We start from the raw sequence: 27,174 nt of genomic DNA, 5'->3' as shown, positions 1-27,174 counted from the left end.
AATGCTAACTCCTACCTCAGTGTAGTGAAGTTTTACAAATCCTCATTAAGTTTACAGTAAAGAGAAAAATTCCACTGGAGCACCACATAGTCTTGAAATGCATTTGAACAACAACAACAACAACAACAAAATAAAGAGTTCTATCACTTTAGGAATTACATATTCTCCACTAGTAGTAGTAAATTTTAAATTCATGAGCTTGCTTCGAGAAAGAAATACAAGACTTGTAGAAATCTTAACTTTTTCTTATTCTAGATTAATTTATTTTCCTTGGCTTTTAATTTCTTCATTAGTTTAAGAAATAAGGAATTATGGGTTTTGTTAACTTAACAGGGGGGAGAAAAGGTACTTTTAAACTCTGATCTACAAAAAAAAAAAAAAAAAAAGCCCAGAGATTTGCAGACATAATAAAATTTATTTCAATTCCATGCATTACGGTAGCTACAAGTGTACTCATATGAAACTGAAGGACAATAACTTCTTCTGTCCATACAATGTAGCTGTAAGTGAAATGAATGGGAATTCCACAGTTACAAAGAAACAAAACAAAAAACAAACAAACAAAAAAAAAAACCCAAACCAAAAAACCCCAAAAGGGTAAATCTGTTTCAGTTCTGAGTTCTGTAAATTCAGATACAGTCACTTGATTGTGAACTTTTGGGAGAAGGGGTGGCCTTGCCACAATTACACAACTGAAAGTGTTCAAGGCCTTCTGAAGAAGCTCTGAATATTGTTACCTTTTACTACTTCCTACTCATACTCTGGAAAATTAAAAAAAAAAAAAAAAAAGCCTTCATCCTGATCGTTAGAATCAGGATTGCAATTGTAGACAGTCCACCTTAAAAGTGCAGCTAAATAGGGTTTAATTCTGCAGCTCCTTCAAGTTGTACTGAGAGTAAGATTTACGCTGAACCAGTTTCACTTCTCACTTCCCAAGAAAAAGATCACCTGTCCTTACAATGCTTTTTGATATGCAAAAGTTTACAGTCTATGATTGATTCTGACCCTCCTATATTTCAATATGTGCAAACTCTTAGGGATTTAAATAGTCTTTCTCCCTCAGAACTTTCAAACAGCAAGGATTATCCAAGCCCTGTAAATTAAAGACAGGACAAACTGAACAACTTACATAACTGGCACATTTTAATTGACCCAGTTCTCCCACAAAATGCAGCTCTTACAAATATTAGTAGGCACTACTGCCACCAATTTTTGTTTTTGCAGTTTCTCTGATTTACCGGTTGTTGGAATTCTCTGCAGATAAGAATTTTAAAATGCTGGATTTTTATAACGACATTGTGTAGTTCTAGTCTGCAAAATTGACTGTGTCTAATAGTGATGTTAAGTCAACCTAAATTTGCTGAAAATATTAATAAATGTAAAACTAGTGAAAGTGCCACATGAGCACAAATGTTTGTAATTTTAAAGATGCACTGAGCGAAGGAAAGGGGCAAAAGGAATTATCTAATTACAAACTTGGTTGAGTGCCTAATTGCCTCATTTAAAACTGTGCATGTGGGGAGGCTGAGAAGTTTAGAAAAATCCAAGTATCCAAATATCTGGTTACTGGACAGTTAAAAAGCTAATGCAATTGTTTGGATAAAAAACATTATTCAAAAGCAATTCAAATACTGAAAAAGATTTCAAATTGAATAGTTTTTATTAACATGGTAGTTATCTTTGTAACATGTGCACACACACTCGCACACTCTGAATTATCTGCCTTGACAAAAAAAAAGTCTCTATATGTCAGGGGAAATTAAACATTAAAAATCCATTAGAATTTCGTAATTATAGGCAATTATGTCCACATGACTACAAAGCTATTGCCAAATCTTTCCAAGGAAGCAGAATTTGGGAGAAAAAAAAATTTTGGGGGGAAATTCAGTGGCATAGCAGAGCTCTCAATATGAGAAAGCTGACATAATGTGGACCTTTGCTGTGAAATTTGTCTTTGCAAAATATGGGGAGAAGTTAATTAATGGGCAGAAAATAAGAAGGCGGAGTGAAGTAGGCTTCTGCAGAGTCGGTTTTCCTCACAGTATTACGCGGGGGTCATTGAGAAAAATGCTTAGTCCTTCTCTGGAACCAGTTTCAGAACTTTTCCAATTGCAATGGTCTTACCTGAACCAAGGAGACAAACACCACAGTTACATAATTGTGGAAAAAAATACGCGCCATCTCTTACGAGCACAAAAGCTTTCGCCAGAAACACAGGCTGTCCAGCGTACCAGAAATAATATAGATAATAAATTTCTGTGTTGCATGATGAAAGCACCAATATTTTTTAGAAGTACTATAAAAGAGTAAATAGAAATAGTAAAACCTGTTGTTTTCATATTAGAACATACATTACAGATCACGGAAAGTGTGCTCTGTATCCAGTTAAGCAGAACGCAAAGCTGAATCCTTCTGCCAGATCTGTTTATTTCTTTTAAAGATAACAGTTGTATCTTTTTGGTCTCTCAATAGAGATACTATGGTATTTGTATCCTGGGTAGACATTCCAGGATGCATTAGGAGAACAGTGCTCATAGTTCTTCAAATTCAGCCCTTTATCTCAACAGCGTACCTTTCTGTAAACTATTCCTCTAACATAAAACATACTAAATTCTAGCAAGAACTTCAACCAACAATAATTTATATTTACTTTCTGCTGTTACACAGACACAGTAATTTCAACTAGATGTTGGCAATGCTTCATTGTCATGCACAATCTATTTGTAATAACTGTATTTTTGCAGCACTCTTACCCTCATCTCTTAAGGTAAAGCGACCCATCTGAGGGAAATCTTTGAATGTCTCAAGGCAGATGGTTCCTGCTGTCCTTAAACGAGCAATGCATACTTGATCTTGCTTCACAAAGCGAGGCCGTGTCTTACTTTTTTCTCCTGTTTTTTTGTCCACCAAGCAGATTAAGGCCTGTAAAAGAGGAAATAATATTTAGTATTATTAATAGCTGTGAATGCTAAAGCAGTGGTTATTTCTTTGAAGACTTACTGCATAAAATAATCCATCTTCACTGAAGATCTGTGCTAACAGCTACAGCCATTTTTGGAACTTTGTTTCATTAGTCACTCTAGAGAACTCTTCACCCCAGTAAGTACATTGACTGCATTCATATCACAACTTACTGTTATCTCAACTTCTTCGATACAGGTGTGGATGTGCAGCACAGCATTGTAACCTGGGCAGATAATGGATTTGTGCTCAATTATCACTATCTGTAAGAAAAAAAAAAGTTCATTTCTCCTTTTCTTCAACTCATAAGAGAGCATAGAAAAACTAAATAAAGAACTATTAAAATGTAATTCAACACACAAGCATAACATCTTTGTTAGATGAAGACTTGGAGATGACTAAGTTGTTTCTAACTGAAGAATTGTTTTGACAAGATCCTGTTCTCCACGTTATAGGTGTATAAAACTTAACTAAGTTACATTCAAAACAAACAACATTTTTTAAACTCAGACTGATGAGGTCAGAATAGCTTTGTATATTATTGTCAGTTAGTTCAGAGATACAATAACAAATGAGAGGTCTCAAATGAAACTGCTAAAAATTAGGTTTGGTGGAACAGGCAAAATATTTTGATGCTTTTTACCCACTTACACAGCAATCAAATGTTAATTATTCTACCTGGGCATCAAACGTGCGTCCAGAATGACACAGGTTGTTGGAATCACAGAGAATAAATCCTGGCAGGATCTCTTCCTCTTCAATTCCCTTCAGTCTGATCTTTAAATTTTCACCTGGGGCTACTGAATCAGTTTCTACATCATCAGAAAGGATTCCAAGAACTTCCACGTTGTGCTTTAGGCAAAAAAAATGCAGTTTTCTGTTATGAATAGTTTAGTCTGGTACAAAATCACTTCAGTATAACAGGATTTCAATAAATAAACTCATTATCATTTAATTCCATTATATTCAGTTTTGTAAGCTTCAAAAAACAAAACATTTGAGTGATGAGTCATTAGAATTCAAAGCAGTGTATTTATTCAAAAAGATTTTATTTCATATAATTCTATATCATATGTTTAATAGAAAGAAAGCAGATTTCAAAATATATCCACTATGTCTCAAAATAAAATTAGTTCAAAAAATTTACTAAGATATGAGAGGGACAATAGATGCAAACTGCTAACTAAGGAGAATGCAACCTATATTGTTGTGCAGTCATTACATTCCAAATGAAATAGCTTGAATACAAATGTGATCCATGAAATCCTTCAGTATCAGAATTCTACAAGATCTATTTTATCATCTTCTCCAAAAAACAGATTCACGAACGCTCTAAAAAGAAATAAAAACTTATTTCCTTGATCTTCCTATATGCTGTAATGTCTCTTCTAATTTTGTGTGTGTGTGTATATATACACACATATATATATGTATGTGTGTGTGTGCGTGTTACTAGCCAATATAAAACATAGGAGCTTTTTCAGAAAAAGTTCCTGAAGCTTAGGTTAAATACTCATTAACTGCAAAAGCAAGTAATAAAAGAAGAATGTCATTAAAAACACTGGATATTTCCTGAATAAAAATTCTGTAATAGTTTGGTTAAACACATTTAGAATCTCTTATTTTCTCCACTCAACCCCAAAATAACAAGCAGTAGTTTTATAAAAAGCTGTTGTCTGTTAAATGACCTTAAGAAAGCTTAAGTGATCTTAAGTAATCTTACTGAAGCTGACATACTTTGATTAAGAAATACCAGCTTTCAGTTAGCTATAGATGTGTTGTACATTTGAGTATCAAGACATTTTCTAGCAAACTAGCTCAGTGTATAGAACTGGAAAAAGTGCCAGGTTAAACAAGATGACAAATAGTTAAGAGCAAAATTTCCTTTTTGCTTTTTTTGTAAGAAGGGAAGGAAAGGGGAGGGAGGTAAGGTTTGGTAAGGGAAGCAAACACAACCCTTATTTCAGTACACTAGTCTTCTCCATCTCCCAAACTATATTTTCAAATTCTTCATTTTTATATTCTCTTCAGGTCAATGATTTCAAATAACAATTTTACATTAAGTTACAGCAGCCTACCTACATAACCTACTCTTAACTAGAGCCATCCTTAGGTTTTTTGTGGGCCCTCTAATAAACAACACAAAACACTTTAAGTAAACTGTTTGTTTGTAGCACTAGTGATTTAGTTTACAAAAAAAGATACAATGTGAGTTATGAATGCTAAGGAAATGAATGACACACACACATGTATGTGTATATACACCTAGGAACATCAGTTGTTATTTGAGTTCTTAATTCCTCTCAACTGAATAGAAATTGTTCTGATTTAAAGTAGCAAATGAATACATTTAAGAATCAAGCTGTTTTCAGAGTAGAAATATTTTCTAAATATCTAAACCTTACCATACCTTGTTTGGCATCATCACAAGCTGTTGTCCTTTGCAAATTGAGCCTGATTCCAGCTTTCCAAGGACCACAGTGCCCATATCCTTCATGAAAATAAATTGGTACATTAAAAATTCAAAACATTTTTTTCCTCAAAAGTCTGCTTTATAATACTTAGAAAAGTGTAAGTACTTAACCCTATGAAGTTATAAAGCACAGCCAAAACTTGATGTTTTGGAAACTGTTCTCACAAAACATTATAGATTAGGAGTCTTAATGTCAGTGACTTACTTCCCCTCTGTCATTATTCCACAGTTGGAAAGACAAAACAATACCCTCTAGAAAAACAATAGTCAGTTTACTGCTTTCTGAAAATAAACCACTTATCTTTTCAGTACTATCATTTTAATTTGTACCTTATATTTATCCACAATTGGCAGCCTGATTGGTCCATCAGCTGAACGGTTGAAGTTTGGCAAGTTATCCAGATATGGAATAAATGGTAATCCACTAAAAGCAGAAGGCATTAATTTTAATTATACAAGCACCCATCTATTTAAAAAAAATACTCAGAGTGAATAAATGCAGTTTCACAAAGGGAAATATTTTCATATGTTATTGTTGATCACTGTGCCCTCTAATAGATAGCTGTATCCATCATAACATCCCATCATTAGTGTTCACATCACCCAAGCTAACACTTTATACCTAGGAAGTGCACATGGTTATGTAACATTTTAGGTATATTTTACACATTATTCCCTTGACAATCTTGCTCAATACACTTAGTATGTTTTGAATAGTCAAAACCCATCAGATAGTTTCAAATATGATTTTTGTTAATGTTTTAACTGCTATCAAAAATACTGGAAAATATGATGTCTAGTACTCCTCTTTGTGGCTTGTCACTAATAATAATACAGTTTCAAGCAAACTTCATATCAAAACAGTTACTCATCCTAGCAATGTATGCAATCACTGATAGTCTGAAATGGTAGTAAGGCATTTAATTCCACAAAGGCAAAATTTAATACATACTAATACTTTTAGAATCTGCTAACTCCAACCTTTTATGGCTTTCATGTTCAGTTAATTACATGGGCTCTGTGTTCTTCCTGCCATACTCATACTTCCTCAAGTACTTCAGCCAATAATTCCTAAACACAGATATAATATGCCAAGCTATACTTCCAACTTTCACTGTAGCATTTATTCCTATTGAAATGTAACTAATATGCAAGCCATTGAATTTAAGATACATACATGTACCAAGGACAGAATTCAGACTGTTCCTTAAGATTTGCTCCAGTGAGTCCTGAGCAGGGCATGAAATGAATATCTTTCTTGGGATTAAAGCCAACTTTCTTCAAAAATGGAACCAGTTTCTCTTTACATTCCTCGTATCTATTTGAAATGAGCAGTACATCAAAACTTGAATTTTTCAAACATGACATAACAACAAAATCAGCCTTATTTAAATTCTCAGCAGTTATTTTGTAAACAGCAAAACTAATAAATCTCAGTGGGCTAACTGCATTTTCTCCCCAATCTTTCAGTACAACTGAGTAGTGCCTATTTCCCTTATTCCTCTGCTCCATAGAGCACAACTAGTTTTCTCCCACTGACCAATTAATGGATGGATAAACAGCAGCACATACTAGATAAACTTTTAAGCAAGAGGCACAGGGCAAGATACCAGAACAGACAAAGTAGATAGCTACTGAGATCATTCTGCAGGCTTTCATGCTACTGATGTCTTTGTTTCTTCCCATATTCTATATCATTTCACAAGACAATGCTGTTTCAATTATGCTTCTTCCCTTTGGTTTCTGCTGAATTCAGTAACGTCACAAATTCTAGGAAGGTTGGGGCACAACCAAGAGAGAACAATTGGCCTTGCCTTATTCAAGTAGCACACCAGACTGATGTGAGGTTGCATAATCCCTGATAGCTTTCCTCAAAAACTTTCATGATTCTTGACAGCATGACAGGTACTGACAGCTATTCTTACTGCAGGAAGAACTGTAACCCGTCACTACAAAAACATCTCCAGGGAAATGCTGTTCTCACAAACCTAAGCTAGGAGTTTAACAGACACATGGCCAAGCAATCAAGAACTGGCAAATTAAACTACAGAAAGCAAAATTTCCTCTCAAGTTCAGTATAAAGTTTCAAGGTTTCCAGGAAAAAAAAAAAAAAGACAAAATAAGTTAAAAATAGCTTATTTTGATGTCTTTTGATGAAATTTTCATTGTTATGTTAAACTCACCTTTCATTACTCCAGTTTACAGTTGGATCATCCATTTTATTAATAAGAACTATTAAATGTTTTACACCTGCTGTTTTTGCTAACATGGCATGTTCTCTCGTCTGTCCACCTTTTTCAAATCCAGTTTCAAACTCTCCTTTTCTTGCCGAAATAACCTAGTTAAGAGTGCATATTGTAATAATAAGCTCTACAGTTCTCTCAGTAGAACAACAGACAATGGATAATATTACTACCAAAGTTATTTTGGATTAAGGTCAAAATTGATAAAAGCTTGGAAAATATACTGGTATAGCCTGAATATTATCCATCAGTTTCTGCACTAATGTATATAGAAACCACAAAGTAATTATGAACTATTTTAAAAAGCTCTTTAGTTACTCCAAAAGATACTTCAGATTTTTAAATTTTGGCTACTTTAGCCAACCAAATGAGTAAATAAAGTAAGTCAAAAGCATAATTCCACAATACATCCAAAACAGAACAGTCTAATTTGACCTTACCAGCACTGCAAGATCAGCTTGAGAAGCTCCACCAATCATATTTGGAACAAAGCTCTTATGCCCAGGAGCATCTAGAATAGTGAAGTGTTTCTTCTCAGTTTCAAAGTAGGCACGACCTACTTCCACTGTTTTACCTTTGTCACGTTCTTCTTGGTTTGTGTCTAGGGCCCATGAAAGGTACCTACAAAAAACGCATATTGTTTTTATATTAATTTTTACTTAAGTATGAACATTTGGTTATCATAACATTTCTTTTTCCCTTAACAATTCTTAATCACATAAACACTACCAAACTAAAGCATTTTCCAACACCAATAGTGACTTAGAATGCTATTTGAGTTTTACTGCCCAGTGCTAGCTGTCCTGCACATAAACCCGTGCAATTCTGAACAACGGTTTTCAATTCCTAAGTTCTCCAGGTATGATCTAACCTCAAATACTACAGCACTGAGCTTCCCTCAAGTTTGAAAAACAAACTTGTGTGGATCGAACACAAAATCATTCCCTTTTTGAACATAATTAACAGTTCTGATTTGCAAGTATTTTTTTGCTTCAAAATTAAGCAGAAGTTGGCTGAAATAGATGTTGGAGTTAAGTTTAGACAAATGAAGTGAAGAATAAACTGTCAAAAAAAGATTTTTATTTCAAGATTTAAAAATAAAATAAAATAAAAATCGATGAACAGAAGAGAGAGAATCCAAGTAACACTCAATAAGTAGTAATAATTGAACTGGCTTAAAAACAGTTATTTTTAAGTGTTAACTGCAGCTTAGTTTAACTTTTCTATTGTCTTGATGATTTCTAAAGAGATAGTTGCTAACTCAGCTGAGCAGTAATCAAGAGATGGAACTTCAGGGACCATGTAACTCACAGACATTCTGTTCAGCTCAATGGAGTCAGAGGATGCACTTAATACTGGGAATTACAGTTACACAATCACACTCTTCCCTAGGGAGAAGCTTGGTTTTTTGATACTCACTGAAGTCTAGATAGTGAGCTACATAGCAACAGTGCACATGATCTTATGCATTGTAATCATGCTGGTGTAAACCATGGCTGGAAGATTTCAGTCAAGTTACAGGTCAAGTTTTTCTCAGCTTACAGAAGTCAAACAGGAAACCAATGCATGGTAACTGGATAACAAAGCTTCTTTTGCACTTTGGTTTTTAAGAAAGGAAATGTATCTTTGAAATCTGAACTGCACTGAAGGGTATTTATTTTTTAAATCATAAAGTGAAATTGTTCAAATTTCAAGACTCTCAACATGCAAAACAAGATCTCCAGTAACGACAGACGCGCAGTATTTTCTGTTGTATATCAGGATGTACTTTAAGGAATAAAAATAGTGTTCAATTGCTACTCTCTTAAAAAAAAAAAAAAAAAAAAAAAAAGAGAAAATCTGTGTCCAAGTTGGCCATCAATATTTAGAAATGTTCCTAAATACTCATTATCATGGCCAAATTCCAACAGGGGAAATTATGCTTGCTTGATAAAAAAAGTAACACACGTCACCCTTTCTACCCCTCTACCTCCCACATATAATACAGTTAATTCAGGTCAATGCCCACTCCTAGAGAGTTCCACTGCTGTTCTCTTGCTAAGAAAGTTTTTGGCTGCTGCTGTTCCAACTCCCCATTTCCCTATGACAGCTAAAAATGAAAAGGTTCAAAGTAAAATCAATTTTCCAGGAGCTGTTTGACAGAGAACACAGGCTGCCATACATGCTCCAGGTGTGTACACAATACACAAACGAAGAAAAAACACACTACAAACAAGACCCCAGAATCTATACATGACAGCATCGTCTTGCCTGGTAGAAACTTAAGAACACTAGGCCCCATGTGCTCTCTCATTTTTCATACAAATCAGTGTTAATGCCAGAACTATCCAATTGATCTTTTCTCGTATCTTCTACACTGACAATTTTGATCTCAATCTTTTAGGTCCCTCTCTGCTGTTTACAGGTGAAAGACACAAATTGAATAAACACAAGAGATGTTTGAGAAAAGCATCTGCTTTGTATTCCTTTTACCAACTAGGCATGGTTCTAAGATTAAAAAAAAAAAAAAAAAAAAAAAGATAAAAAGGGAAAATAAAAAGCAATAAAACCTGTTTCAATGTGAATTGCACTGTTCAACATAGCCCTGGATAAAGCAGTACTGGAAGAAAACAAGAGGTTCCTCCCCTCCCAATCCAAACCCATTTCAGCAAGAAGCAAGTCCAATAGGAACAGAGATGAAAAAAACTCATTTTCATCACAATGCAAAGAAAACAGGATGCTATTATCTTCAATCAGTTTCATACCAGGTTTCTCTGTTTTTTTCTTTAGCTTCTCTTTCATATTTTTCAAGTGTTCTTTTATCAACCATTCCTGTCAAATACCTAAAGAGGGAGGGAAAAAAAAAAAAGTAATTTTACATAAACAGGAATGTAGTTCCAAATAGTTAGTTATACTATTCCTACAGATTATTTTGAAGAATTGGATCAATCTGATGTGAATAGCAGTGGATTTTTTTCTCCAGAAGAGGCCACACAGTTATTTGTAGGAAGTACACCATCACTGCTTTATGACAGATAAATATCTTTCGTAAGCTTACATGTATAATGCTCTGCAGTAACAAGTCTTGAAAAGAAACTACATCTGATATTTACATATTGGAGATAGGAGAAACTAAGAAAAAGAATGAAGTGAAACATCTCTAAAATTTAAAGGAAAATACTTTTTTGTCTCGTTCTTTCTACACATAGAAAGTAATCTATTATTTTAGCAGAGATCTTTCAGTTACCAAAACAGGTTGATGAGGAGCAGTTTTAAAACATCACAACATTCAGCTTTTTCACTCACATACTTCCAACTTATCTTCTAATAATGGTAATCTGCTTAGTTTACAATGGAAAATCAGCAACAGTAAATAGAACATTAATGACAATCTTGGCATGCAGCCTTTTCCTTCCCAGCCCCCTGTAACAAAGTGATGTTCTATAAAAATGAAAGACCACAGAAAAATTCCTACCAAAAATTCTAACAAAACAAAGCCCAACAAGCCGTTCAGGAGCCCAACACACCAGTAGGAGCATTAAGAACAGAAATTTCCTCGTACATGGAGAGCAGACAACAAAACGCTGATCTGCTCTTGTACGAACTACAAGGTTAAAGGCAGCATGACAGCTCCAACATCCCGACTGTTAAAGCAAAACAAGATGAAAATGCCAAGACAAAGACCTCTCTCTTATGCTGAGAAAATTACTTTAAAATCCTAGGAATACTTCACATCAGCAGGATAGCATTTATTTCTTCATGCACCACATTCCATTTCTTGTTTTTGACAAAACATAAAGATCAAGCTGCACTTATTTACTTATATACCATAAAATACTGCATTTTCTATGCACTATTTTTAAAATAGACTTTTAAAATTACCATTTTAATTTTACATTTTAAATCCAATTAAATCTGATTAAAATAAAATTAAATCCAGTTAAGCTGCCAACGTTAACACAGGGAATAAGCAATTTTTTTTTTTTTAATTCTCATGAAAAGGATGAAGTTAACAAGCACAAATTATTTAAGAAGCATAATGAAAAATAGTCTCATTCTGAAAAAAAAAAAAAAAAAAAAAGCATTGAGGGTCTTTCCCCCATTTAATAATGCATGCTTTTGCAGTTGTTTCCATAAATTGAAACTCTTATGGTTAGATCAGCTGAAATTAAAAACCTTCAAAGACAATAAACAGAGTGATGCTTCATCATAAAAAAATATTAGTCTGCTGATTAACTTCAGAAAGAACATAACTTATTTTACTTAATGCATTATAATTCACAAAACAGAACAGCAAATCTAAAAATTTCATTTGAGTTTCCTTACATTATTTGTCCTCCAATAGTTGACTTGCCAGCATCTTAAACAAAAAAACAAACATATAAATGTTAAGTCATTCACAATTTAAAATAAAATCCTAGGGGAAAAGAGAAAGCAATTATGAACAAACTCAACTAACTTGCTTCCAAAGATACAATTCCTAGATTTAATCCAACTTTATTGAAGCATCTCTGTTTCCCCTTTTTTCCATGAGTTAACTGTCAATTCATTCACAATAAATAAAAAAATAATGCTTTAATACATATCAACATAGCATCATTTGTAACTAATGAAAACTCAACAAAAGGGACCAGCAACAGCATGGGGTAAACTTGCGTATGAAGCTCTTGCAAAACCACTTTCCTTGCTACCCTTCACTCTTCTACTAATTTCTAGAGGCTGCCCTTAAAATAGAGATGTACCTCTGACCACTGCCTCACTTTCGTGCAACTCTGCTCTGAATTTACCTGAGGACTAAGTTACAACACTTAAAGTGCTAAGAGATTCTACATGTAAAAAACATAGAACCCATGATTCAATAGTCCTTTTGTACTTCTGATATCACAAGATTTTTCTGCAGCTTGTTGAAACTATTCAAATGGGATGTTATGCTACAGGTTTCAGGCTTGTATTAAGTTGATCTGTTGTTTATAGTTATATTTTTCAGCAGATAAAAAATTATAATTTCTAAATTCATTAACAATTATTAATAGTAAGAACCTCCTGAGAACATTTATAACAAACAGAAAAGAAGCATCATTTTCTGATTCTGTCCTTTGAGTCACTATCACAGATTTGTAACTTCGGCATTCAGAAGAGCAAGTAGTTGAGAAATCATCAACACAAACGCCACTGTGCCCAAGAGAACTCAGACAACTCCATCCTTGCCAGTCTTCCCCTGAAAGACCTGCTGTAAATTACTTTTTCTAAAACATCCTTATTAGGATGAATGTGCCTATTAACCTCAAGGGAGGATGAACAGCTGTAACAGAAAAACAGAATTAATTTCTAATCTTCCCAGATAATTCACAATACAATACATTACTTCCCATCCTTACAACTTACCGACATGCCCAATGAATACTACATTTACGTGCTCTTTTTTAGGAGCACCTGGTGGTGCTACCACAGATTTCGGTTTTGGTATTTCCTCCTCCTCTTCCATCATTTCCTGAGTGCCTTCTTCTGAAGGTCCTGCATCCACTACTGGACCACTTCCTTGTTCTGCTTCACTTGTTTCTTCTTTATGATCCCATGACTCTTCTGGGGACATCTCTGTCTCTCCATTTTCCACTAAAAATTAACCAAATAAATATACTAAACCAGATCAAGAAACTAAAAGGAATGACTACTGAGAACAGCCCCAAGATGCAATCAAAGATACTGATTATCAAGTCTGATAACATCTTTTTATGTTGAACAGGCAGATGCTCATTTCTGACATAGTTATTACTAGGAGTTTTTGGACAATCTTATATGCTAATATCAGAAAACTGTTTCACAGGCAATTAAAAGATTTCTGTTTTAATAGAGCAAAAATTTTATTGGGGGAAAAATTTTTCTGAAAATCAACATATATTCATGCTGGTCTGAATCCATAGAAAAATATGTTTAGAAAGAAAAAGGGAGGGATAATAGTTTAAGTTTCCTGAAAAGCCATACAAATAAAAGGAGAAAGAGACTATTTTCATGTTCTGATTATTCATATTAGTAACATTTTGCATTAATCGCCATTTTGTACGTTGCATTTCATATATGGAAAATGACTTCTGAATAAAATGTTGCTGCTTTTTCCAGTGTAATCCAACTGCATCTGTCAGTGCATACTTGTGGTCAGTTTGCTAATCTAAGCATAAAGACTTGATGAATATTAGAAAGGACCAAGGCACAAAGGCTCAGTAAAGTACTCTTCAATTTTGTTTGCAATGATTCAGCAAAAAAGAACAACAACAAAACACAACAACAAAACAGTTGTGGTTATTTTATAAACCTATTATAGTGAAATGGAACTACTTTCATCTTACCAACAGATTCTGAAATTTCCATGTTAACAGCAGCATTTGAACCTAGGGGAAAAAAAGGAATCATTAAGTATACATGTTTATCACAACAAAATCAAGAACACAGAATAATAGAGTAAACTAATAAACGTGTAGTTCAGATGCTCGGGCACTTCCCTATGCTATTTAACACAACCTTATTCAGTTTTAAAAGTTCTGCTTCACGCGACCTTTATGGCCTTCAAAAAACCAGTTGGACCTTATGTAATTTGCAGAGGCTGCTCTAACACTAAATAATCACTGAATGAATTTTAGAAAGAGATCATACATACATTAAAAAGTGAGATTCTCTGTAATATTCACATTAAGTCGTATTTAATGGAGCTGTACTGTGTTGTCAGAACATAAAAATTACCTTCACAGGAGGCCGTCTGCTCTTCTGGAGAAGTCTCTACAGGTAAACCTGCATTGAAAAAAAGTTTATCAAAGAACACTGTTGTAACCAATTTCCACACTTTTATACAAAGGACCGTTCTTTCAAAAAGTGTATTTAAAAGACTACTTCCACCCACCACCCAGCAGCATTAAATATAGTCTCCAGGCATGAACATTTCCAAAGAGTGCTCCTTATAAGTTGTAAAAATAATATACCAGTTCAGAAAATAGTTCCTTATCCCTCAAAGATACATTAAAATAAGATCTTACTTTGAAGGAAGCAATTTCTCTATTCACAGTATTATACCCCATCCATCTTTTTTGGAAACACTTGCTGGTTTAACTGTTAGTATCTAACTGATGTTTAGAAACACGAAAACCAGCTTGACCATACCCAACAAAATGTGTTAGCAGTGTCACAGTGTAGGGAAAGGTTCTGCCAGCTTCACCTTATAAACGTACCTACAATACTGTTCTGCCTCCTAAACATTCCTCCTAAGCACTGAGTATAAGACTGAAACAAACCAGATAGAATAAATTATTCAGGTCTTGTGTTGAGTCATTGATGATATATTCATCTGCCTACTAAATTTGCCAGTCTTTGTAAATACTCTACTACAGCCACGTTACCCGGAGGAACTTCTCACCAGGTGTACATATCAAAGCCGGAGGATTTTCTGGATAGATCATCCAAGCTTCTCATGCACTCAATCATGCCACTAAACCATATGCTGAGGTACAGCTAACTATTAAACATACTAAAAGCGATATGCTCACATTAACTACCACCTGATGTTTTGGGACATCATTCCACACCATCAGGAGGCATTCTATAATTATCTCTAAAACCTTAATCTATTCAATTTACTTCTGGTATAAATTCAAAACTCTTTGAAGGAAAGAAAAAAAAATTTTTTTACTTCAGCCACATGCCAAATACCAAATTCATACCCTCTATTTAACTGCACCCGTCAGCTTTCCTTCAGTTACACTATAAAAGCAGAGATCTTATGGCATTACTCACTCTGTATTCATAATGGGATCTACAGTGAAAAAAAAAATCCCTTTAATAGAACAAAAACATGCAGAAAAGGACCTGATTCTAAGCCTCTTTGCTTTAGCACTGTTTGTGCATTTGCTGCAGACTTCTATAAACTGGAGCAATGCTGAAAAGCTGGAAGAGATCCAGATGACAAAGCTTGCAGGCAGGGTGAATGTGGGTCAGAGCACAACACCCCATGAGCAGCAGCAGCAGAAAGGGCACAGCAACATAGAAGAAAGCATTCAGAGCAAGGTTCCCTACACTTCTGTATCATAACATTTCTGACCTACATGCCAGAGTCCCAGTGCCACAGGGTCAAATCATTCTTTTAAAGCTTTGATACAGTAAGTAAAAGCAGAAGAGTAGACTATTTTGAGATTCTTTGCAAGAATTATTATTGCCATTTGAGAACCGGGAAAAATCAAGCGTCCCACTTAAGCATGGTAAGCAGGTGGCACAGAATTTAAATATGAACATAAGGCTAATTTTACAAGTGCAGAATTAGTTTCAATCCAATGCCATTTGAGCAAGCCCCTGTTTTTACTCCCAAAGTTTCTCCACAGTGAAAAACTTGTTACATGACAGTGTTTGTGTACTTGTAGAGAAGATCTACAAGTAGTTTAAAAAGGATGGGAACAGAGTTCATTCTCTTGAGGAGTAGCACTCCAGAAAGCAGGTCCATCTGTTAATTTTCATAATCTAAGCAAACTAGAAAAATGAATACATTTTGTGTATGGATGCCATACAGCACTAACACCACACAGCAGCAGGGACATGACCTATTCTTCATTGCCATAGCCACTGATTAAACTCTGGTCACTTTGATACACAAAGTAGTACATGTTTTACAAGAGGACTCAGACTTACATAAGACATCTACTGCTCCTTCAAGGCAGGAAAGGAATACAAACTGCTCTAAGAGAGTTCATTGTGAAGGAATCAAGTAAAATAGGACTTATCAATTTCAAAAAGAACAGGCACTCAGTGATGAAAAGAAACACCCTTCAGTAATTTCTTTCTTCTGCTAAAGAATTTCAGGTTAAGGCAGGTTATTCTAGGCACTGGCACCTCACAAACAAGATGAGAAAAGAAAAATCTGAGTTTAAAGTTTCTGATTTGTCATTTGCTCTATGTGGAAATGACCAAATGCCCTGAAGTATACTTTAAGACAAATCACTCCCCAAAGAAGGGATGCAGTTCTACTTCTTAAACAGCTGCGTTGCCACACTGCATTCTTCATCTTCGCATCAGCAGTACTGCATCTGTAACTACTGAGGCAAAGAAGCATCTGGGCTGATCAAAAACTGAACTACCCGGCACCTTTTGGCTGCATCTGCTCTCCAAAGCAATTATCAGCCAGTAAATGAGCACTGCAGTTGCCACTACAGAGCAGACACAATGGCTCTCTCAGTAATTCGAGGAAAAACACTTGACCTTTAAGTTCTGAAACAGTCTAAGCAACATTTAGATCATGAGGGAGGGAGCGGACAGCGAATAATTTGGATGTAGCTGAAATAGGCTTACTGCCTAGGAGTCGATGCTGATTTACAGCACGAGCAGACAACAAGCCCCACACAGTCCCTTAGCAAAATGTTTTTGAACAAATTCAGAAGACTGAAGTAACCTTGCTCATTTCCCCTGGGCAGTAAAAGACATTGTAACACAATATCTTTAAAGGTGAGGGAAACCGAGGAAAGTTCCAAGCAGCCCTTTGAACTTACCCCAACCTCTCCAATACACTCAAGCAGATATACAAAGTTTCCAATTTTTGGATTTTCTGGAAGTTAGTGAAGTAACAACTAAGGTTAATACAGTTTGCTACTGTTATAAAAATATTCTATACAGCAAATGGAACACAAAGAAAATCTAACACTTTTTCATGGAGCTTAGCAATTCTCAATTCTCTCCTGTGAGCATAACTCAGGTAGGATTCTCATCACATTAGTTAGATTCAAAATGCAGTTTGTGTGAAAAGTGGCTTCAAAGTCATTACATATCCTAAATGATATGAAATTGTAATGTTAAGTAACGCTTCAAATTCTTGGATTTATGTATGGCTAACAACACTTCAGTTTTATGCAGCACCTTTATACTCCATCCCTCCTCTAACTCTAAATCAGGAACAGCTGCATTTCTTGTTCACCATGTTACAGGAGGTGTGCAGTTTATCTTTAGTCCTCATGAAAGGACTAACTACTAGGGTTCTAATTAAATCAGTGCAGAAAGTAAAAGTGTTGTAGTTATCTACTGGTAGTCCAAAGTTGCATTTATCTATAGGTAGACCATTAGACTTCATGTAATTCACAGTCTAGTCAGAAAAAGGTTTAAAAAAAAAAAAAAGAAAGAAAGAAATAAAGAAGTTTTAACAATATTCACTGAAGCAGTATGCATGATCCCAAAAATGAGTTAAAAATCGCTCTATTTTAATAACAGGATGATTTGTCTCTTTAAGTACAGCTGATGACCTCCAAAAAACAAAACAAAAACAAAAAAACAACCTGTGCTAGAATTCACTTTGCCTACTTAATTTATATTGTATCCTACTACAACAGATGCATTTGTTACGTACTACATCAAGTGGTGTACTTGGAAGCATTTTTGTTGCACAGTAGGTAAAGTTGCACAAGCAAATCCAATAAAGTTGTCATTCAACCTTTGAAAATATTTTTTAAAGCTCTATCTAAACCAGGAAGTGAACAACACTGAGAATTTCTGCTTCCTAATTGCCAGAGCACAAAAACTAATTAATCGGTCTGGAAGGATATGAGGTGCTAAAGGCATGATTTAGAGATGGGACGTGGCAGGTCCAGCTGACATTGGGACTTACTTTGAAGATCCTTTCCGACACAGATGATTCTATGATCATAACTACAGCTCAAATACAGTCCTATAGGCAAATTTACATGCTAAGCAGTAATGAGAGCTCCATCTTTATCTGAACTGGAACATTTACCAGAAGCACAGAATAAACAAATAGCAAATATCTCCACATAAGCAGATACCATTCCGCGGTAACTGGTAAATCCTCAGCAGCAGTTACCTGAGCCACAGTGCAAACACCTTCATAGAATCTGCTACCATGGCTCAAAGCGAAGCTATAACCTGCTTCCACGTATAGCAGAACTCAGACTTCTCTGTTGCAGAGAGAGTTAAGAATCCAGGCTGGTACTTCCAATACAGGGTCAATTAAATGGTTTGTACAACAGAAGGAAGAGTGGAAAAACAAAACAAATGCAGAAAAAAAAAAACCACAAAGAGACAAATTAAGTTTGAAAGAAGTCTTATCCACAAGTCTGAGACTATACAGCAGTTTTGTTGTTGCCTTGGAACTGGAACAACAAGTTCCTTCCCAGGAATTCCTGGAAGGCTAGAGATAAGAAATACACCCACCTTATGAATCCCATCATCTTCCGTACTTGTGATTTGAATACCTGAGTTAGTTCAACACGTATTTACAAAATAGTCATACCACTACGAAAACTTTCATGAATTACATGATGTTTGTTCCCCACTTAAAAAAAAAAAAAAAAAAGGAAAGAATAGTACACCAAAGTAAAACTTAAATGTCCAAATCAAACCTACAGAGCAGAAGAATCAGAATGAAAGAGATTCTTAGTTCTAAAAAAACCAAACAACAAAAAAACCCAAAAGATACTGTAAGCACGAGTTGAGAGCCAAATGAAATGTTTCATATTCAATATTTTAAAATACACAAGATCTCCAAGAGTTCACTATAAGTAATTCAGGCAGTCACTTTCTAAGTTCATTTACATCCAAAATTACTTTCTTCTCTTCTCTGACTTGTCTCATATGTTAAGACCCAGCTTGAGGAAGAGACAGTTTTGTCTAGCTTTTAAAATGAACCAATATATGCGCAGTTTTAATATGACTTTGTAATATTCATTTAAAATATTCATTCATAAAAAAATTTAAAAATACCAGTTGCTTTGTGTTCATAGGATTTTATTACACACTGGCTTAGTAAGACCCACCTTTTTTCCTTCCTCAGTGAGGACACACACCTTAAGTTTATCTTATAAAAAACCAACATGCCTCTTCGCAACTGAATCTAAGAAAGCTTATAGTGATTTTCAAGAAAAACAGTGAAAAATAAGAGTTTCTTTACAGCCAAATGTCTGTGCTGAAATGACATACTCATTTCTCAGACAATCAGGAAAAAAAAAAAATAAATCAAGCTCTCAATTCAACTACTTAACATTTCCCCTCTTTCATAAATATATCTCAAAATCTGTAGGAATAGAATAAAAATCCTGCACACCCCATGGATTTTTACCAAATTAAATTCAGGTCTTAAGATTTATGCATACAAATAGCACATTTCAATATTGAGTCACCTGTCCTAAGCAAACTTTTGTACTGAAATTGTATGAATTCCACCTTCATACAAACCTCTTCATCATACACATCACTGATCAAACACTGTCAGTTTTATTCCTTCACAACAAAACCGCCTTTCCACCTTAGCTTTGGACAACTACATGCATCTCTTGCTTGTATGTGTTGCATCATAAAACTGGAGAAAAACACAAGACTTACTAAAAATCGAACTTCTACTAGAATGCAAAAATTATTCCAAATTATTTCTGTGTGCACTTTGATAAAACAGCTAAGTCTTAAGATAACACGATGCTTTTCAATATGGTAAATCAGTAAGCTAACTCAGGATGCCAGAGACATGGTCAGCAGACCATGCACAGACTCCAGGATAGTTCATCTAATTCACAGCCTGGCTCCTAGCAGTTTGCCTTTTCCTGGAGTCATGCAAAGGCCACAAGCCTGATGAGTTATTCCAACAGGAACAACGCAATGCTGGCTACCTGCCTGCAGACAACCAACACCAGAGTGGCACCCTAACTGCACCACACGCGTACTCTATAGCTGGTGATCTTGCAAGGCAGTGCCAAGACATACAGCCTTTCTCCATGCTGACCACCGTGAAAGAGGCTATGCAGGTCAGCCATCAAGAGTAGCTGATAAAGGACACCAATGCTCTAAACAGTCAAGTGGTAACGTAACTCAAGGTGTTTTTTTTTTTTAATATGTAACTTATACCATGCCTTAGTATTCACATGATAGCGCTAAATTTCATTCATATAAACAGTTAAGGTTACAATTATGAGCTATTTAATAATTACGAGCACTAGTGTCACCAGTTCCCTATATGTGTGGAAATTATCATCATGTAGCTACCTAGAAGTTGTTATGAGTAAGTCACATAAACTTGTAACCCATTTAATGCTAGCTCAGTGAACTATAAGTTTTAGACAAAGAAAAAAAACTTTTAGTCCAACTCCTGCCTCCATACGGGACCTCTCAAAATCAAACCCTTATGTCCGAGAGCACTGTCCAAATGTTCCCTGAGCTATGGCAGCTTTGTGCCAGGAACGCGGCCCCTGTTCCAGCACCTGACCACCTTCTCAGTGGGGAACCTCCTCCCAGAACACAGAATGGGGCAAAGCAAGACATCACCAATTTGGAAGTAATTCCACCCAACTCTGGAAATTACAGGCTTCAGAACAGACGCAGGAGATACTATAGACCCTCTGTTTCTGGTTTAAAGAGGAAAGAAAAAAAATAAATAAAAGAGAAAAGCATGAATGTTCCAGCTAGCTACAAAGTAAATAAAAATGAGAGCAGGAAAAAGCAAAATGATAGATACTACTACCTATACACAGACTGCGAATGCCCAGCAGCTTGAACGTAACTATTTCAAGAGTAAGCTTTGCAAATCAATATTTACAAGTTTGAGGATATTTAGGGCGTGCAACATTCTAAGGGGCATTGAATCTTTAACCAGGTGCCTGCTTTGCTCGAGACAGTAGGTAGGTGCAAGTTGCCTAAATTAGTCATTGCTGAATACGTTCAGGAATCTGCTTGAAGTGTTCAACATAACGTGTTAGAAGAAGCAGTAGCACTAGTGCTACCAAAAGGCTCAATGTTATCCTTCTCTATGCCAGCTGTTACATTATATACCTATTTGCTCCTCTTATTGTTTTATCACTGTCACCTGTTCCTTAGCATAAGCACTACATACTGCACTGAACAATTCAGGTGGGAAGGGACTCTGGGAAATCTTCTAGTTCGGTCATCTGGTTCAAGCAAAATCAGCAGGGAAGAGTAGAAAAACGACGTGTAAAAATTAACAATGTAAAGCCCATGCAAGGGAGCTGCAATAGATTTTACCAGAAACCCCACATACATTCAAGTACTATGACAAAAACATAACCGTAATAATGTAAATTGAGGCTGCATTTGCTGATGTTGCATTTGGATAAACTTTGTTTGGATTTCAGGTATGAATTATTAACACTTCAATGTTCTCAAGAGAAAAAAAAAAAAGTGTTGCAACTGTTCCTTCTTGCCTTAATACAGAAACAAACAAAAATGCAATAGTATTGATTTACAACATTAATAAAATTTACTAAGAATAAGTCACAGAACAGCAAAGCTGCGAGGGGCATCTATGATCAAGAACGTTGAGAGGCATTAGCACAACCATACTGTCATTTTAACTATCATACCTTGCCTTAATTTAGTTGAGCTTGCTAGTCCAGCAGAAGCTTTCCTAAGAGAAGCTTCCCCCTAGAAGCATAATTGGTTCTGGATGTTCTTGACGCGATTCATTGGAAGGCACTCTGTGCTATCTGTCGCAAAGAAAATTTGGAAGCCTCTATTTCACGCTTCTGATGGAACCCCCAGAAAGATTTTGAGCAAATGAGTTTTGACACAACTTGATAAAAGCAGGTCCTCACAAATACAACATTTGAACATATTTTTAAAAATACATTTCTTAGATTCAGAAATTTAAACAATATACTCTTTCTGCTTATAATCAAACAGTAATTCTAAACTGATTCTTAAACTATCTGCAAGCAGAAATTTCATTAGCAGTAAGCACTAGCACACAATTTGCTATCAAAAGAAAGCAGAAAAAAAAACACCATGATTTGGAATGAAGGTATCAGAAGCTTCATAACTTTTAGGAAAGCAGCATTTCACCCCCTGAATGGTTTTCCTCTGAACATCATTTCAGTGCTCTAAACACACTACAGGATTTTTAGATAAATTACTAAAAATATGAGTTACTGTGTGTAAAAAGAAACACTATGACATACAACTGCCAGATAAGTGAAATCAGTTCTGTGGAATTTCTCTATACCCAATGCTAATACTGCACATTGATCTTAATCTACAACACCCTTTGAATTACAGAAGAAAGACGACATCTCAATACAACTCAAAATCTCAGTAAGAGAAAGTTCTAAGGAGAAAAGAGTTACTAAAACTTAGGTTCAGGCCACTTAAGCTGACAAACAATTATCTAGATTCTTCTGAAGAGTTCAGATATGGGTCCTACTTAATTCAAAGAAGTATCTGCACAGTCATCAGTACAGGTAATAAATATTTTCGTACCCCATAGGATAATAGAGAATGTATGTCATGGAACACCTGATTGCCTACAGAAGCAAAAGCAAACTTGATTGCTGAAAAGTAACCTATGATTATACAGTGGTGCTGAATATGTTGTCCCGATTTCTTTCCAGAGCCAGCTCCACCTAGTTCTCCTACTCAGGAAAGTAGTTGTTGTCACTTTATACAAAACACCTGCCAGGACAAGACTGTCAATTACTTTAACTGAGTACATCATAGCTGGGGAAAAAAAAAAAACAAAAAAAACAAACACACCAAATAGAGTCCTCCAGTTAAGAAAAAATAATTTATCTTATTTATTAATGAGAGTAGAAAAGAACAGCAGATTTTTGTCTACTTAACTTCAAGGACACTCAAGTCTAATTATAGAAAAATGAAATTATGAACCCCAAAGAAGATATAGAAGCAAGTCGAATTCAAATCAGGTAGATCACAGCACTATATAGGAAATGTACTCTTCAACTAAGATAAAAAGAAAGGCTATTCTGATCACTCCAGATTAACAACAAGCTTTCAGTAAAGTCACCCTTAGTATCTGGAAAGACAGAAACTTACCATAAGCCCTTTAGATAGCAGAAGAGGGGAGAAAATTAAAGCATGAAGAAATAAATACAATGAACAGGTGAGGAAAAGTAGTTCAAATCCTATTAAAATACTGGAAGTCTTAGGAAAAAAAGCTTTACAGAGTGGCTGAAGGGAAAAAAAAAAAAAAGTTCTCCTAACATTAAAAAACCCCAAAAAGTTTTCAGCCAAAGCACTGATTACAAAGCTAAAAAGACTTAGGTACAAGGTTGGCTAAAAAAACCACAGAAGAAATAAATATTACTTAAAGCTGAATGACATGTTTAGAACAGCCTCGAACTTCCTCCTCTACCTCTACAGTCAGCCTTACACACCAGTGAAACTTAACACACACATTTAATCTCAACAAGATCCAACAGTCCGTCCAAGGCGCTTCTTTGAAGCATGTTTCAGTGCACTGACATACTGTCTGCCCCACATAGAACATAAGCTACATTTCTCAATAAAGATCAGGAATGCTTAACAGCTGTAAAAAAAAAAAAACACCCACAATCAATGTTTTCTCTAAAACAGAAAAGGGGTTAACGTAATGTAAATTTTAAAGGATCATATGTGAAAGTTACAGATTTCAGCTGTCAACATCAGCTGAGTGTAGATCCCAGTAAGTGCCAGACTAACTCACATACTAAATCAGCACACAATGGATAACAAGCCACGATTAACACAAAATCATAATAAACACAGTTTAACAAGTAGCAGCTTTAGTGAAATAAAACTACTGCAATCAATATCTGAAATATGAGCTTATTCCAAACTGTATCAGGAAGGATACAGAAAGATTCTACGGGAGAAAAAAAACAAACAAACAAAAAAAAAAACACAAAAAAAAACACAAAAGAACACAGGAAAGTGTCTCTACCAGGTCACAAACTCCTTAGCTGCAAGTGTGACACTGATATATTGCCACAAAACTAACCAATATGTCTGACTTCTGGAAGAACCTTCAGTTTGGAGCTGGAAATTGAAAAGAAGCTCTCCTTAAATATCCCATATGCAAAGTAAACCTAGTATTAATGCTGCCTGCATGGCCCTTCAAAATTAAAAGCTGGGCAAATTACAAGTCCGTCCACTGACACAGGCCAGACAGGCAAATCTCCATTCCTTCCGAGCTGTTTATCAGCTTCATGTTAGAATAAAGTTAGCTACTTGATGTGATCTTCAGAAAGACATTTAAAATATGCCTGAAACACTGGTGGCAGAAGCAGTGCCATTCCCCCACTAACACTATGCATATCACCACCAAAATCATCAATCACTGTCGCCAAAGGCCGAGGAAAACGACCGCTGTGTGGCCCATTCTCCCCACGGGTGACCCTTCGCAAGTGAAGGCAGGCAGGACGAGGCAAGGGGGGGGCCCCGCGCACAGAGCGCAGCACCGGCACCGGGGCTCTGCCTCCCACAAGGTCGCCTATGCCGTACTACCGGGTCCTGTGAAAGCCTCCCTAAGGCACCACAGGCTTTGGGGACGGGCAAGCGGCCACCACCAACCAACCTACAGCAATGCTATCGCCCCTCCGGACAGACAGAGCCGCGTGACGCCCCTAGCGAAGCCCCTCTCCCGCGCGAGACTTCCCCACCCCCGGGCACTCCGGGCCTAGCGCTGCCTTCTGACCCCCGCCAGGCTGCGAGCCACCTCGCAGGCCAGCGCAGTGCAGCCCGGCTCCCCCACGCTCCGGAGGCCCCGCGCCACCCCCCGGCCCAGCGCAGCCCTTTCCTTCTTCCCCCGCACCGGGCCCGGCAGCCGTCACCCCGCGCTCTTCCAACGTGGCCCCATCCCGGTGCCCACCCCGTCCCACTCACCGTGGGGCGGCGGCAGGCCGGGCGGGGGCGACGGTGGCGGCAGGCCGGGCGCCGGTGCCCCTCTGAGGAAGGACGGCACGAACTCGGCAGCGTGGACATTGGGCACGAAGGGTTTAGCGTTGACGTTCAGTTGCCGGCTGAACGCCGCCCCAAGCAGCTCCTGCTGGGCCTCGGCCTCCGCGGCCGGCGGGGCGGAACCCGGGCTGGCGCCGCTGCCCGTCTCGATGTCCGCCTGATCCCAGCAGTCAGGGGCCGAGTCGCTACTGCTCCCGCTGCCGCTCCCGTTCGCCTCCATTTTGTGGCTGCCCCACAAGCCTCTGCGGCCGTGAAGCGTCTCCCAGCGTCCGAGGTAAGAGAGAAGCCGGCGGCAGCACCGACTCAGCACTCGCTCCGCCGATTCCGCGTGCACTCCGCCGCCCCGACGCGCAGTTTAGTATGGCCTCCCGGGGTTGCCGTACCCCCTTCTTCCGCCCTCCCCGCCCGCCATTTTAGTAGTTTTTAGGTGCCCGAGGCCTCGTCCCACAGTACGGACCAGGAGGGGTGCGGGAACTGCAATGCCCGTCGTGCATTGCGCCAGCACGACCTCCCCGGAAGAGATGGGAAATGTAGTCATCTGCGTCTTCTGTGCACCCAGAAACCACACTTCCCGTCAGTCTTTGCGCTCGCCTTTCGCTCGTGCAGTCTCCGCCTACAGTTTCTGGAGAGGCGAAAGGGGCAGTTGGCGCCAAGGCCTCGGCAGGGCGGGAGGTCCGTATGTGCCCCAGCAGCCCTGGCGCCAGCGTTCTCTCAGGAGGTGCTTGTGGCTGCTCCGCGGAACTCTGGGAAAGGCAGTTCGGAGATGCTCTGGGAAGTAGCAGGCTGCTCTGCTTCCCTTACGCCGCGTGGCGGGCGGTTAGGAGCGGCTCGGGCAGCATTCGCAGGGCGCTATGTTGTAGGGGAGAGCAGCGAGTCATGGGCGCTCCTAGGGGCTGCGTGCAGAGCAGCTGTCGGTCTGGCCGCGCTCTGTTTCTGTCTGAGCTCCGGCCCCACAAAGCTGCCTTCTGCGGCAGGTGAAGGCGCACTTCAGCGACAGGATGCACTAGAAGTTGTGAATCTGACATTCCTATAGCAGACTAATTCAGTGATCTGTCATAAGAAAGCTCCGGTTAGGCTGGATTAGCTGGGAAGTGCCAGGTAATGAGACTTGTGACTGATAAGGTCTGATAAGAAGAACTGCTTTTATACAAAACAAGAAGAAAACCAAACCAGCAACAAAAAAAAGGCACCCTAGAAGGAAGTATCTTTGAAAATGAAGGAAAGGTTCAACAAGGGCAGGCTGCAGACATTTAAAGTACTGAGGCTTAAAACTAAAGTGTGAGAATTTCAATTCAGTGCAAAATCCACTGCAGTTTTGGTTGCAGAATGGCACAAATTCTTCTGAGTGGCATTTATGTAACTTTATCCTGACTGAAGAGCAAGGTGATTTCTGGCTGTACAGCAGCAGCATGTGTGCCTGTGAGATGAAAAATTCTAACCCACAGGTAACACAGGTGTTGATTCACAGCTGTGCTGACATGTCATATCCAGGAACGATGCTGCTGTGCAGGACTGCACTTAGGAAAGCTAAAAATTCCCCATCGATGCTGCAGATAATACTCTTTAAAATAAATAAATAACATCATTCACAATTAGAGACTACACCTCAGCCCAGTGGAAGACTTCAAGCACTACTAGCGTACCATCAACAGGACTGGAGACCCTGTGAAAGGTAGTCTGATTACTCCCTGGTAATTTGTAGTTTTCAGGTGTACATTGCTGGGGCTTCTGTTATTCATTGTGGAGTGTAATTAGAAAGATTTGAAATAGTACATAGTACAATAGTAACATAGGTGAGAGTTTAATAAAACT

General features: G+C 37.4%; 1 protein-coding gene across 1 annotated transcript; it reads right to left on the bottom strand.

The window, feature by feature from the left end:
* Nucleotides 1-1,641: 1,641 nt before the first annotated feature.
* Nucleotides 1,642-25,721, bottom strand: GSPT1 (G1 to S phase transition 1). The gene is made up of 15 exons (XM_052679505.1): nt 25,288-25,721; nt 14,392-14,439; nt 14,001-14,042; nt 13,042-13,269; nt 11,983-12,016; nt 10,422-10,499; nt 8,118-8,298; nt 7,618-7,772; nt 6,612-6,752; nt 5,765-5,858; nt 5,372-5,452; nt 3,640-3,813; nt 3,135-3,224; nt 2,754-2,922; nt 1,642-2,124 (listed from the first exon to the last, which is right to left on the bottom strand). Exons 1-15 carry the CDS (start codon nt 25,580-25,582, stop codon nt 2,072-2,074), a joined length of 1,863 nt encoding a protein of 620 aa, XP_052535465.1. The 5' UTR covers nt 25,583-25,721; the 3' UTR covers nt 1,642-2,071.
* Nucleotides 25,722-27,174: the final 1,453 nt, after the last annotated feature.

Source organism: Tympanuchus pallidicinctus, unplaced genomic scaffold, assembly GCF_026119805.1.
Source record: "Tympanuchus pallidicinctus isolate F22 unplaced genomic scaffold, pur_lepc_1.0 scaffold18, whole genome shotgun sequence".
Classification (NCBI taxonomy): domain Eukaryota; kingdom Metazoa; phylum Chordata; class Aves; order Galliformes; family Phasianidae; genus Tympanuchus; species Tympanuchus pallidicinctus.
The sequence above is the reverse complement of the archived record's forward strand: the minus strand, read 5'-3'. Positions and strand labels throughout refer to the sequence as shown.